The sequence below is a fragment of the Barbus barbus genome, assembly GCF_936440315.1.
Source record: "Barbus barbus genome assembly, chromosome: 4".
Lineage (NCBI taxonomy): Eukaryota > Metazoa > Chordata > Actinopteri > Cypriniformes > Cyprinidae > Barbus > Barbus barbus.
In genome coordinates, this window is record NC_136732.1 from 25409984 (window position 1) to 25423496 (window position 13513).

General features: G+C 36.0%; 1 protein-coding gene across 3 annotated transcripts in view; it reads right to left on the minus strand.

Moving 5' to 3' along the window:
* LOC306868877 (glucagon receptor-like) overlaps positions 1-13513 on the minus strand; it is a 74344-nt gene that overhangs the window by 30741 nt on the left and 30090 nt on the right. For all 3 annotated transcript variants that reach the window (XM_079415324.1, XM_079415322.1, XM_079415323.1), the window contains exons 2-4: positions 2664-2818; positions 1100-1196; positions 750-857 (exon numbers count right to left, since the gene is read on the minus strand). In XM_079415324.1, coding sequence (XP_079271450.1) covers positions 750-857; positions 1100-1196; positions 2664-2717 — 259 coding nt within the window. In that variant the 5' untranslated portion in view covers positions 2718-2818. The remainder of the gene's footprint in view (positions 1-749; positions 858-1099; positions 1197-2663; positions 2819-13513) is intronic.

The window sequence follows — 13513 nt, forward strand, 5'->3', positions numbered from 1 at the left end:
TGCTTACCAATGAATCCTCTGCAGTGAATGGGTGCCATCACAATGAGAGTTCAAACTGCTTTTAACATTTACATTTATGCATTTAGCAGATGCTTTTATCCAAAGCGACTTACATTGCATTCAAGTTACAGTTTTTTACATTTGATCAGCTCTTGCTTTCCCTGGGAATCGAACCCATGACCTTGGCGTTGCTAGCGCCATGCTCTACTATTTGAGCTACAGGAAAGCTCAACCATCAACCATTTTAAAACCATCACAATAATCCACACATCTCTAGATCATCAATTAACAACTTGTAAAGTGAAAAGCTGTGTGTTTGTAATAAACAAATCCATCAAGACATATTAACCTCTATCCATAATATTACTTTCTCCAGTGAAAAAGTCATCTTATCTGAATCAGGAGAGAAATATGCACATATGTAGTTTTTTTTTCTTCTTACAAACATGCAGCTTTTCACTTCAGAAGACACTGATAGACTGCAGTTGTGTGGATTATTGTGATGTTTTTAATCAGCTGTTTTGACTCTCATTTTGAGGGCACCCATTCACTGCAGAGCAGCCATTGGTAAGTAAGTGATGAAATCGACATCTATATTATTTGTATTTTCAGCAAATTTTCATTTTTGGGTGAACTATACCTTTAAAACGCAATTAAAATAATTGAAAATAAAAAATCTTAACAGTCCAAAATATGTTTCTTTCAAGAAATGTTATCAATGTGAATTTTGCATTTCCAAGCAGTCTTACCTTCCTTGTGCCAGGGCAGGTACCAGGGACAGGCCACACTCACTGTAGTATTGGGCAGTGCATCCGGCCAGCAGGCATACTTATCAAATGTTCTGTTGCACACAAGACCTGGAAAACAACCGTTAATGTTAAAGTCTCCACTGCTCTGTTTGCAGTGCTGGACAGGATCCGTATGTGACATGACCCCTAATCAGAGGTCTCAGCAGTGATTTCCAACATACATCCCTTAACAGCACTGTGCACTTTCATCATGGCTGTCGACAGGGTCTGTGAAAGACCCCTGCTGAACTTACACACGATTGTGACTGCGACTCCAGCCATTACTTGTGGAAGGATGCTGATCAACTCACCTGTCATCGGTGATTCTCTGCTAATATTTCGAAAACATTCATCTCGGTACATCATCCATCTTGCCATCAAAGTTTTGAGGGATGCAGCAGATGACACCTGCAAAAGCCAATTAGTAAGACTGCATGAAAAGTTTACATGAATTAAGTATTATAATTCCAATTTTTTCTGTAAAATACAAAATAAGTTAGCTAGAAGAATGTTAAGGCTGGTCTTTCCAAAGTAAAGTGATTAAAAGATATTATATAAGCACATAACAGCAGACCACCGAGCAAGCAGCATTCAAATTAAAAAGTAAACAGCTCTGGACGACATCAGTTAGTGACTGTATGAAAACACAGTTCAGATAGGGTTCTGGACTCTAGTGAACATCCCATTACAAACAACAAAGCTGGTGTGTTGCGTACCTTGGGTGTAGATAAGAGTATTGAAATCTAACCATAAAATACAACAATTGAAGAACTTTTGCAAGCTGGGCTTTATTAATGAACCTCTGTGATGTTCTTGTTTTTCTTTCTTTTTTTTTCTCACGTAAATATGCTGAATTAATGGCTAATCTAATCTTCAGTGAGTTGCATAATGCTCCGACTCTAAGCCAACTCGAAAAGGAGCTGAGCGGTGCGTGTGTGGCATTTATATTTGATCTCAGCTTTATTTATATATTTATCTGGCTTGATGTTAACACAAACTTATTTATCTAAAAGGAAATGTATGCAGTGCACGAATAAAAAAATAAAAATAAAATAATAATAACCATATATGTATATCAGTATGCCAGTAGGCAGTACACTTATTTTGTTGATGTTTATTTGTGTTGATGTTAATTTGACTAAACATTTAAAGTGCTTGTACTAATTTTATTATACCTTTAAATAGATGATATACAAACAAAATATTTAAATAGATGATAAAAAAGTTCCAATATAAATGACAATGTTTACCATAAATGCTAGTGAGTACATTCGTCAGCACACTTTAACCATGTTCTAAAGACAACAGAAGTAATTATGAAATTAATTTTAAGATGTACTTCAGTCTTGCTTAAGTGAGCCAATAAAGCACTCTAAAGTACAAATTACATTTAAAATAAATATAAACTATGATGCATTTTCATTTAATTGCAAATAACATTTAACTCACACTTAAGTATATAAAAAGTAAAAAGTAAAAATTTATCTTCTTAAAAGTATGCTAAAGTGTAAGGTACATAAAGCAGGGCCTATCAAGCCCCTGTTAGGGAAACAGTAGGGTGAGCAGATGTCCGGATAAAATCAGGGCAGTCCCGATTATACGAGCCATGGCCCACGTCTTGATGGAGTTACAGAGTGCCATTTGTCCAGATAATTCATTTTTGGCTTTGGTCTGATTGCTATAAATAAATGATTGAAACTGATATTGGTAACAGTAAGTATCAAATAAAGAAGTACAACCGCTGCTTCCTCTTCAGAATATTGAGAGGTAAGTAACAAAAATGAGCACATGTGCAACTGTGCGGATTTTTCACAGCCATCTGGTCACCTTAAGAGAGAGTGACAGAAAAGAGAGGAAGGGGAAAAAAACTCAGACCTGGATGCAGGAGGAGAAACTGAGCAGGGTCAGAAGGAGGAATACTTGTGACATCCCTTAGTCCTATTGCTGCTGCTGCTGGCGCTGGGAGGGGAGCCGGGGGTCCACACTGATATGCTCACCTCATAGGAAGGCTTCAGCTATCACCACACAGCCTAAAGCAAGATGGAAAGAGACAAAGATTTCAACGAGTTATCAAACAGCAAATTCACAGTGTACCCTCAAATAAAGCTTAACATTATGATAATATGTATCATGTAATCAGTGATATACATGGTAGAAATGTCATTTTATATCATTGTATATTCCAGTTGCTATTTTAAAAATATCTCACAAAGCAGAAAACTAAATCATACACTACCATTAAAAAAGTTTGGGCATAGTAAGATTGGTAACACTTTATTTTGTGTCCTTTTTACACATTACATGTACTTACTATTATAATAACAATAAATTATGTATAATTACATGGAAGCAACCTTTAATCAAAACCTAATCCTATCCTAACCGAAAAGAAAGTACATGTAGTTACTTAATATTACTGAGTACTTAAATTTATGATTACACTGTAACAAGGACACATTACCTAAGATTTTTTTTGATGTTTGATGTTTTTGTTTCTCATGCTCACTGAAGCTGCATTTATTTGAACATAAATACAGTAAAAACAGTCATATTGTACAGTACTAAGTTGCTGCTCAAGAAACATTTAATGTTATTGTTGTTGTTATTATTATTAATGATAAAAATTTAAAACTTAAAAATGTAAAAAAAAAAAAATAAATGTGCTGCTGCTTCATTCTTCCCCACCCCCTCTTCTTTGATGAAAGAAATTTCAAGCACTATTTATTTGAAAAAAGAAGAAGAAGAAGACTATTGATTTTTTACCGTCACCTTTAACTGGTCCTAGATTAATTAAAATGTTCCTATTAACTTCTTTCAAAAAAAACAGCAGACAGCTTCATAAAAGCGATTTAATATTGACGTATTGTTACTACATTGGTTTATACAGTTGTTTATGGTTGCCAAGTAATGTCACAACTTTGAGCTTTAAGAAAATAAAAAGCTATTTTAAAGTCTTTGTTCTGTAATCACAACAGTGGTACATTTACGACAGTCAGTTCTACTCACTTTACTGTAGGGGCTCAAAAGTCCCAAAATTCACAAAACTACATACATTTGCTTTAAGTTACAAATATAAAAAGTAAATATATATGAAAAATCAAAGATGAACTATTAAAAACAGGCATTACATTATATATTTGGCTGAATTTTAGGCAGTGGATATATACAGTTAACAATCTAAAATACCTCGTAACATGACTGTATTTTGGTCACATTTCCCATTCCCTAAACAAGACCGAGAACTGGAACACCCCGATGTTGTTTTTTTTCCACTGATTAAAGCTACAAACATCACGTTGAGTAATAATGCAAGCAGTGTGAGCCTCATTGGCTCCCTAAACTCATTTCACTGTTTGCTGAATGTGAGCAATCAGGATAGCATACAAGAATAAAGAATGTTTGCAGTGCAATTAAGACCTGGACTACTGATCTACAGTATAAAAACAACACGCTCATTATCCCACTTTTCTGCAGAAGCCTCTGGGTAAAGGAAGGCCACAGACTGTTGACCATGTTGCTGTCTTTGCTCCGAGCTCTTGCTTGTGTGATGAAGCAGATAGCAGCGGACAGGATACACTAACCCTTACAGCACATCCAGCTCAATTACTCACATGGTTTAGAGAGAGGTGTTAGAACAGAATATGACGGTAACAGATACGATCACAGTACAGATACAGACTAAATCAGGGGTGTCCAAACTCAGTCCTGGAGGGCCGTGTCCTGCAGATTTAGCTCCAACTCTAATTAAACACACCTGAAGCAGCTAATCAAGCTCTTCCTAGGCAAACTAGAAGCTTCCATGCAGGTGTATTGAGGCAAGTTGGAGCTAAACTCTGCAGGACACTGGCCCTCCGGGACTGAGTTTGGACAGCCTAAATCCTCCCAAAAATGAACTTATTGTCATCATTTACTCACCCTCATGTTGTTTAAAACCTGTATGACATTTTTGCTTCTGCAGAACATTAAAGAAGATATTCTGAAGAATGGTGGTAACCAAACAGTTTTGATGACCATTGACTTCCATGGATATAAAAAACAAAAACAAAAAAAACACTCAGACAGTTCTCAAAATATCTTTTATGTTCCACAGAAAATGAAAGTCATACAGGTTTGGAATGACATGAGGGTGAGTAAATGATGACAGAATTCCCTTTTTAACCCTCTAATGCAAATAACTTGTAGGATGTAATCCTAGAATGCATTGCAGCAAGAATAATATTCTACCATACAACTGTTTGCCATTAAACATTCATTCTGGATTGAATGAAAAGGAAAAACATGATGTTTTATAAGAAAACTCAGACAACTTTGTGACAGATGGGATTCAGTTTATGACACTTCTCATTAATTTCTATGGCATTTCTACCACAACTAGCAAATAATTATCGCACAACTTTAACACAAATTCAATTAAGTCAAAGCTGTAATGTTATTGGTTATAAGGTAACACATGATCCAAGTTGTTGCATACGTTGCATACATGATTCTGTTTCTAGTAGGTTTCTGTCTGAGGTAAGCAGCAAGGAAGCTCAGCAGGCATCCATGTGTTGGCATCCCAAAGTGTAGTAACAGTTACTCACCTGGATATCGATCCACATCCCACCCCTACTTCAGCCGTAGTCGGAGAACAGAACGAAATTTGAAACGTTTCTGCAAAAAACACCTTTACCATGGAAACATTTTTGGCTAAAACGTTTCAAATTCCATTCTGTTCCAGTCTCTGGGCAGGCTGGGACAGGCAAGTTAAACGACCTTTCAAATTCATTCAGCTTGTTGTGGTGAATACAAAAGACTAACAATCCAGTTGCTCCAGAAACAAATTAAATTAAAAAAATTAGAACAATTTGACAGTTTTTAAAAATAATAATTTGTGATCTTTCATCACAATGTAACCATTAACATGCACATTCATGTCAGTGGCAGTTGCTATAGAAATACACAATTTAAACAACCTTTGCTCACAGAATGTTTTGCAACAATTTCCTTTATTTAGATTTCTTTTAATTCATCTCTAAACATTATGGAAGTAAAATGCTGTTTCATTTTGACTTGAAGCCAGATGAGTAGGCCTACAGGATGGTGATCTAATGACTGACACTGTTGCAGAGGTTTCAGACTTTATAAGAGGTTTCAGAATGTTGTGCATTCATGATTGTTTAAAATAAAACAATACCTATTTTATGTTTTACATAGCAATTTCACAGAAAAAAATGGATTTGAAACTATTCTCACTTAGAAATGGCTAGTAAATTTCACAAATAATTCAAAGTAATTGCAAGTAACACATTGAACATGAAATTTTAAAGTAGAAAGACTGATTTTTTTGTAATTCATACTCCAATAATAATTTTTTTGAACAATCTTTTGAAACCCCCCGCCCCCTCATTGCATGCCTCCAGATTCACAATCATTGTTTAACTTCAAGGCAAGCAGAGAATGAGGAAACACTTTATTTTGGTAGTCCACTTTAGACATTCATTAACTTTGCAACTACATGTCAATTAACTTTCATTAATTTGCAAATACATGTCTCTCATTAGTAGACAGTTTGGTAGGGTTAAGCTGATCCTTGCAAAGTTATGTATAGTCAGTAGAGTGTCTGCTGGAGGTCCATCAACATAAAGTGTTAGCAGATATTAAGCAAACATTCTACTAATACTCCAATGACTGCTAGTTGACAGTTGCAAAGTTCAGTGGAATGTCTAAAGTGGACTATCGAAATAAAGTGTTACCAAAATGCTCTGTTTATAAGTAACATCAGTTTCGACAGTTTATACCCTGATACAGAAGAATTAGGGTGAGATGCCTAAAAGCAGTTCACCCACTACCCCATGCACTGCTGGACACTCAGGAAGGTCAATCAGTGAAATGAGTTTACACAACATGGCACAGGTCAGAAAAAATTAGACAGACCTCTGCCATTACAATTCTTATCTGATTGCTATTATTTTAATGATGACTACAGAAACAAAGAGCAAAGGCCTGGGTCAGAATGAAACTGGTTTCTGGTCTTGAATCCTAACTAAGTGAGGTGTAGTGCAGGACAGGGCTTGAAGTGGAAAAAAAGAAGTGCCCCCCCCCCCCTTATTTATATTAAATAAATAAGTACTTTTTATAATTCACAATGTATGTATAGTGCCACAATCAATCAATCAATCAATAATCAAATACATTTTTTCAATACAAATTAGCACAAGTCAAGCTGCAATACCAAACAGGACCACAGGGAGAGACGCCAAAGACCACTAAATTGCCAGCCTTTAATACACGGATCCATTCAGAATCGCTAAATCTCTGACCATCGCATAATCAGCGTTCATTTAAAAACACTCTTGCTTTTAAGCCAAGTACACTGAAAAGAATAATTTTACTGACATCTGGATGCAAGTCACTATATTCTCTCCGTAATCGCTGATGAAATTGGCCGTGTTTTCTCTGCATTAGTGCTGTTTTGAGCTTACTGTTTGAATTTGTTCACTGGATCCTTGGACTTTCCAGGAGTTTACGGTTTAAAATGATGTGATTGCAAAAGCCTGCTTCTTTTCATTTTAAGATATGATTTTCGTTATAAGGTACTGATTCAAATTAGTAATCATTAATTAATTATTATTCTACTACTCCTCCCCTGACATGCTCTCGCGCAACAACACAATGAAGTAGACCGACTCTGCTTGTGTTCATTCATGAGATTGGTCGAGATGAGAGGTGATCCCGCTGGGTAGTGTGATTTGCATAGTTTCCATATAATTTCTAATCATATATGGGATCATATAGCCTAATCACCCAGACCCTGACGATTTTACTCTGAGTACCGGCAACATGTCAGAAGTGCCAGTAAGCAGAAAAAAGTGCAGGTCCTCTAAAGGCTAAAATATAGAAGTGCCGGCACTGCCCACTTCAAGCACTGGTGCATGAGGAAAAAATAACTCTTAAAGAACTCTTAAAAATCTTTAAGCAAATTAAAATTCAGCCAGTGGGTCAGGAAAGTTTATGTGCACCAGAGACACTTTAAAATTTCACCCACCCCCCACTGTTGCCTCAGACAGCGCTAACACTGTGTGACAGTTTCAACACCTGAGACCTCGCCTCAAGCACATGCTGAAATGCTGTTAGAAGGAAGTTGGGGAATATTGCCCAGGAATAGCACTTGAGTCCTATTAGGCTAACCACGTTTAACAAGAAAAAACTGACAAAGGGATATCTTCGAGCCTACCTAAAGCTGCAACTTTAGCCAACTCTCAAATCACATCTTTAAACCAATCTCTGCCAACAAAGGCTAAAAGAAGTAACTGGCACAGATGCAGTTTTAGCTTTATAAACTAACCCAAAGGCCACACATAAAATTTGGTGTGAAAATTGCAAAATAATGACTAGTGGCTCAGAGGCTGTATGTAATGAGATACTGTACAAAGAAAAAACACGCAGTTAGCTTTATGCTAGCAGCCCACAGGACTTTATTTCCACTTCAGCTGTTGATTCACATAACATCTGTCAGCATGCATGTCTCTGTAAGCTCTGAAGTTGTTAGCATTTTAATTTAAATTTATTTAATTTATAGTTTACTGGTTAACATGAATGACAAAAGCTAATTTGTTTTGTAATAGTAGCTATTCAAGGAAATGTAACGCTAGTTAAGAAATATTAATACAATTTAGTAACAAGCATTTTACAAGTTTAATAAAAGTCTTTATTGTCAATTATGATAAATTGAATGTGTCCTTTCTGAATAAAAGTATTAATTCCTTAAAACAATTACTGACTCAAACCATCTGTTAGTGTATAATAGTATAATAATAGTCGCTAATGTTTAAGTAGTAGCAATAATGATGTGAGTAACATGTATAACATGAACACAATAATATGAAGTGGTCGCAGTAACTGTTCTCCAATAATCATTAAATATTGCCATGTTAGTGACAATTTTTATTCCCAGCAGTTTTCATTGTTCAATACAATTTAAATAGAGAATGTAATTACAGAGTTGACTGTGATTGTCTCTTAAGCGAAAAACCGGCAACGAATCGAGCATACACTCATAATTTATAAGTGCCACAAACCAACCACTGACTATTTGTATTTAAAGGCTCGCTTTTATTCTGGCATTTTGCAAAATGGGAACACTGACTGTCATGAAAAAGAAAACAAACCTCTCTGACTAAAGCACACAATACCGGGCTGCTCTCATGCATCTCTGAAGAGCCCAGTGAGATTGGATGGACACACGTGTATTAATTACAGCCATGCCATTTTGGTGAGATCTGGGCTTAGTGACCCAAACCTGAGCAAATTCATTAGTGGAATATTTAATACTACAGCAGCAGTCAAACGGCCTGAGATCTGACATTTATACATGGACAAATATGCAATAAGTTTTACATGTGCACTGATACCTCTTTCCCATTGAAATGAGGCTGGCACTCAGCCAGTGAACCTGTGAATCTCTCTAGCTGAAGTAACATTTGGACCAGTCAGACACACAACTATTTGTTATATTTAACAAATAATCTCTTATGCCCCCTCACCTAATCAAAGGGCCAACTATGAGGGTCTGTGGACCCTTCCCCCGAAATGCATCTAACACCTAAGAAAGGCAGAACAGGCCTCTGGTTCCATGGCAACCCATCTGATAGCACTTGTTTTATTGCTCAAAGGAATGCGGGCAGAGAAACTCACTTCATTTCCCCTTAGGAAAGAGACATTATGCCATAAAAATGGACTCTTCTCTAATTAATTAATAGAAAAACCTTTATTTGAATGAACACACATATCTTCAGGTCATTGTGTATATTATTACTGTTCTTGTATATGTTTTTGTGTATTGTATACTGTTTTATGCATGCTTATGATAGATCACTAGTTAATATCACTTTAACTGTACCATGTTTAGTCTCTATAAATTTGTCTTCGGATTAACTAATTGAGTTTGAACATTACATTTGATACCTATGCAACATATTAGTGTCCTAATAGTTTGTGCATTAACCAAGGGGAATTACCTATGCAAATTACCATGTTCAGAGACAAAGTGTCGTAAAACCTTCCCTCCAAAAGTTCAGGACTCCATTGGCTCTTTGACACCCCAGAGGTGTGACCTCTACAGCAGATAAAGCTCTCACATCAGTGACGTCCTCACAGTCTGCGGTTCTGTAGATCCTATGAGGATGAGGAGGATGTGAGCTAGAATTCTTCTGGACCCTTAAGTTTTTGACTTTCCATTCAACAAAGGATCCTCGGATCTCAGCAGATCTCTTTCTTAGCTCTTTTTCCCTTTCTACCTGGGAAGAAACTCCCGAGCCAGAATAACATATTTTGGAGTTCATCACCCTTCAAACCCGGAAGAACTTGAAGAACTACAACACCACCAAACCTTCAAACCATCAGAACTTTCATCCGAGACTGCATCCGGACATTCGTTCAACGACCAAAGGCATTGCAAGTATCGTACATTTAATATAACAAAACAGAGGTTTAGTATAAGCTATAGACCCCGTTATAAATGGCGCTGATGGTTTTATTTAGGTGGTTAACTGACTCTTTTCATAGCTTCATTCTCTGGTTTCCTGATGGTTTCATCCATCAACTGTCATTTGCCCTTTCCCCATGTATGAGTGATTGTATGTTTGTTTGTTTGTTAGACTAGTTTGCGTTAGTGTTTAGTTAATAAACGTTGTGTGCACAAATTACATGAGTTTCTGGTTCTGCCTTGCAAATTAAATGTCTCTTTACGATTTTGACCCTCGCTACATGTTCTAATGCATTAATAGGAACGTATTTTCTGTGGCCAAGGAAATATCCTTCTTAGAGTTGATATAAACTTGCACTGAATGTTCGCTGGATGGACAGATCAGTTGATGGCACTTTAATACAGTTATTACTGTCAGCCGATATAAATAATTGTAATGAATCATAATTAATTGTAATTATTTATATACAATTCCATTTTGAGCTAAAATTTGCTACACTGATGTTTTTCATTTTCATCACAGTCTTACTTTTTTTTTTTAACCCAGAATTGCAATGGTAGATATCAACGTAGAAGAAATGTCTGAATTGTGAGTTATAAACTCATAATTACAAGTAAAAAGTCGCAATTATTTTAAGTGGGGAAAAAAATTGCGAGATGTAAACTATAAAAATATTACATAAAAAATTGCAACTGCTGTTTACTTTTTTTTAATTCTTTAATGGAAATGGGCTTCCAAATATTACATACAGTAACCTGTACACAAACTTTTTTAAGCCATGAACATTGTTAATGTAATATATTTCTAAGTAAAATGACAGGACATCTATCAGGAATTACTTAAGATTGTAAAAAAAAAGTAATGCATACTTTACCAGAAAGGCAAGAGGTATTTGTGATGTCAGTTTTTTAGATGTAACTTTTGGGGAGAAAAGTATGAACTTTTCAACACAAATCCAGATGCAATGCCTTTAACATTTTGAAAAAACATTGTAAATGTATAAAAAAATATTGTAGTTCCATAAGGATATTAGCATGCAGACAATAACAGCCAGCCAGACAGTGTGACCCCAAAAAGCTGTACCACTACGCCCTTATTACCAATTTAACTGGGGGTTGAGAACAAGTGCAGTTCCTAGAGTGCCTCTTTCCCACTGAGACGTAACAGTTGGAGGCCTATGATCTGATTAGAAGCTCACAGAGGGCTCAGAGATACAATGTCATGAACCAGCACGTTGGAGCATCTGTATGCCAGTGAGGAACATGGTACAAAATGTCTGAGAGTGCCAGTGCCGCACACCGCTGTCACATCACACCCCACATGCTGTCACTTCATCGAGGTTCAGATTAATGTCACTGCATCTTTGCCTGTGTCAGCAACGATATTCATGGACTAACTCTGACTCAATTTACTCTACCATGCCATTTCTATCAACGCCAAGTCTGATATGCCATAGATGAGACTGAATGGCTTTGTTCCAAAACCAACTGAGCTGACTTACTGTCTGCTGTCTACAAAGGCAACATCCTACATAAAGTAACTGATTTGGAAAGCTCTTTAGCAATTCTGTTTGTCACAAAAGTATCCCTTGCTTTCACATAAATATTGGGTAAAATAGTACATTTTTTATTGGACTGAACAATTTGTATTGATGTTATTGGATGAGTTTTACTTCATCCACCATATTGGATGGGGTGACCATACACCCTCTCCTTTTCTAGGAAAAAGAGGACGTATGGTAACCCTAATATTGGATAAATTGATATGATACAGTTTATGATAAATATAAATATGTTTCAAAGACTATTTTGTTTAACGTTGATTCTAGTAGCTGCATAGGTCTGATTTTATTGGATCTTAGTGCAGCTTTCAAGAAAACTGATCATGCCATTCTTACTGATCAATGTGGTATTCATGGTGTATTTTTAAGATGGTTTATCCCAGTTTTACATGAAAGAACGTTATCATTGAGAATAGTCTGTTTTACATAATCCTCTGCAAATATTAAAAGTGGCATCCCACAAGGATCTATACTGGAACCACTTTTATTTACTTTATTTATACTAGCCCTCAGTTAAATTTTTCAAAAACATAACTGATTGTTCACAGGGCATTATATGCAAAGTTTTAGCTAAAAGAACAAAAGAAGGTATTTGACTTTTGGAAAAACCTTTTGCTACATGAGTGCGGTTATGGTGCTTAAAATGCTTCTTATGTAGGCAACACAATAGGTTTTGGAAAAGAGATTGATTTATAATCTTCATTCATCCACTTTCTTCTACTAATGTATGTCATGCTGCGTCTTTACAGATCTCTGATTATGTAGTGGACAAGCAGGCGCATGATTGCTTCACGCTGAAACAACTTCAGCTATGAAAAGCATGCCTTGCCCAGAAAACACAAAAAATGGAAATGAATAGTCATATGATTCATTGCTTTTGTTAGCTTGAGCATCATTTGCAAAAATATTTACAATAGAAGTCAGCACTGTAAGACGCCTACACAACTGCTTTAACTTGAAAACAAAGCTCAGGCTAAAGCAGTTGTGGAGGCGGATTACAATGTCGATTTCTGTTGTAAAAATAAAGGGGTTTTCAAAACCACTAGTGCCAAGAATGATGCCTCAAATCATGCAGGTTGTTGAGAAGAGGTGATGTTACTTTTATAAATGGCTTGACTTATGATTTTTGAAAATCTATGAATATCATAGAGATTTGATGAACTTCTTAGTCAATAAGCCCAAGAAAACTGTAGCAACATGCTAAATCCTTCACCCTGGCACTAGAGCAGCAAGTTTTTCCACAAGCAAACACCATTCATGTTACTCATGCAGAAAATATTAAAATCTAGTTATTCCTCTATGATTAACCTCAAAAAAAAAAAAAGTTTGTACTCTCAGGTCTCTAAAGGAAAATAATTAGTCAGGAATGATTGAATGATACACTTTAGCATATGTTTAAAAATAGAACATATGGAAATAAAATTGTGAACTGAATGTAATGTTTCTGACATGCAAATAAATATACAGAGTGTTTATTTACACTAAGTGCAAATAGCTCGCCTTGTTGGCAAAGGCTATTTACAATAACTCCACCCACCAACGCGTGATTGGGTTAGTCAAACCTAAAAAAAGAAACTTATTTTTGTATCAGTTTCAGTGGCAGAGATGGTAAGGCATGTACTCTTTGACATGATCGACCTAAGTTCAGGCCTGCCTTTTGCCGATTTTTTTTCTTCCTTTTCAAATCTCATATCGCATTG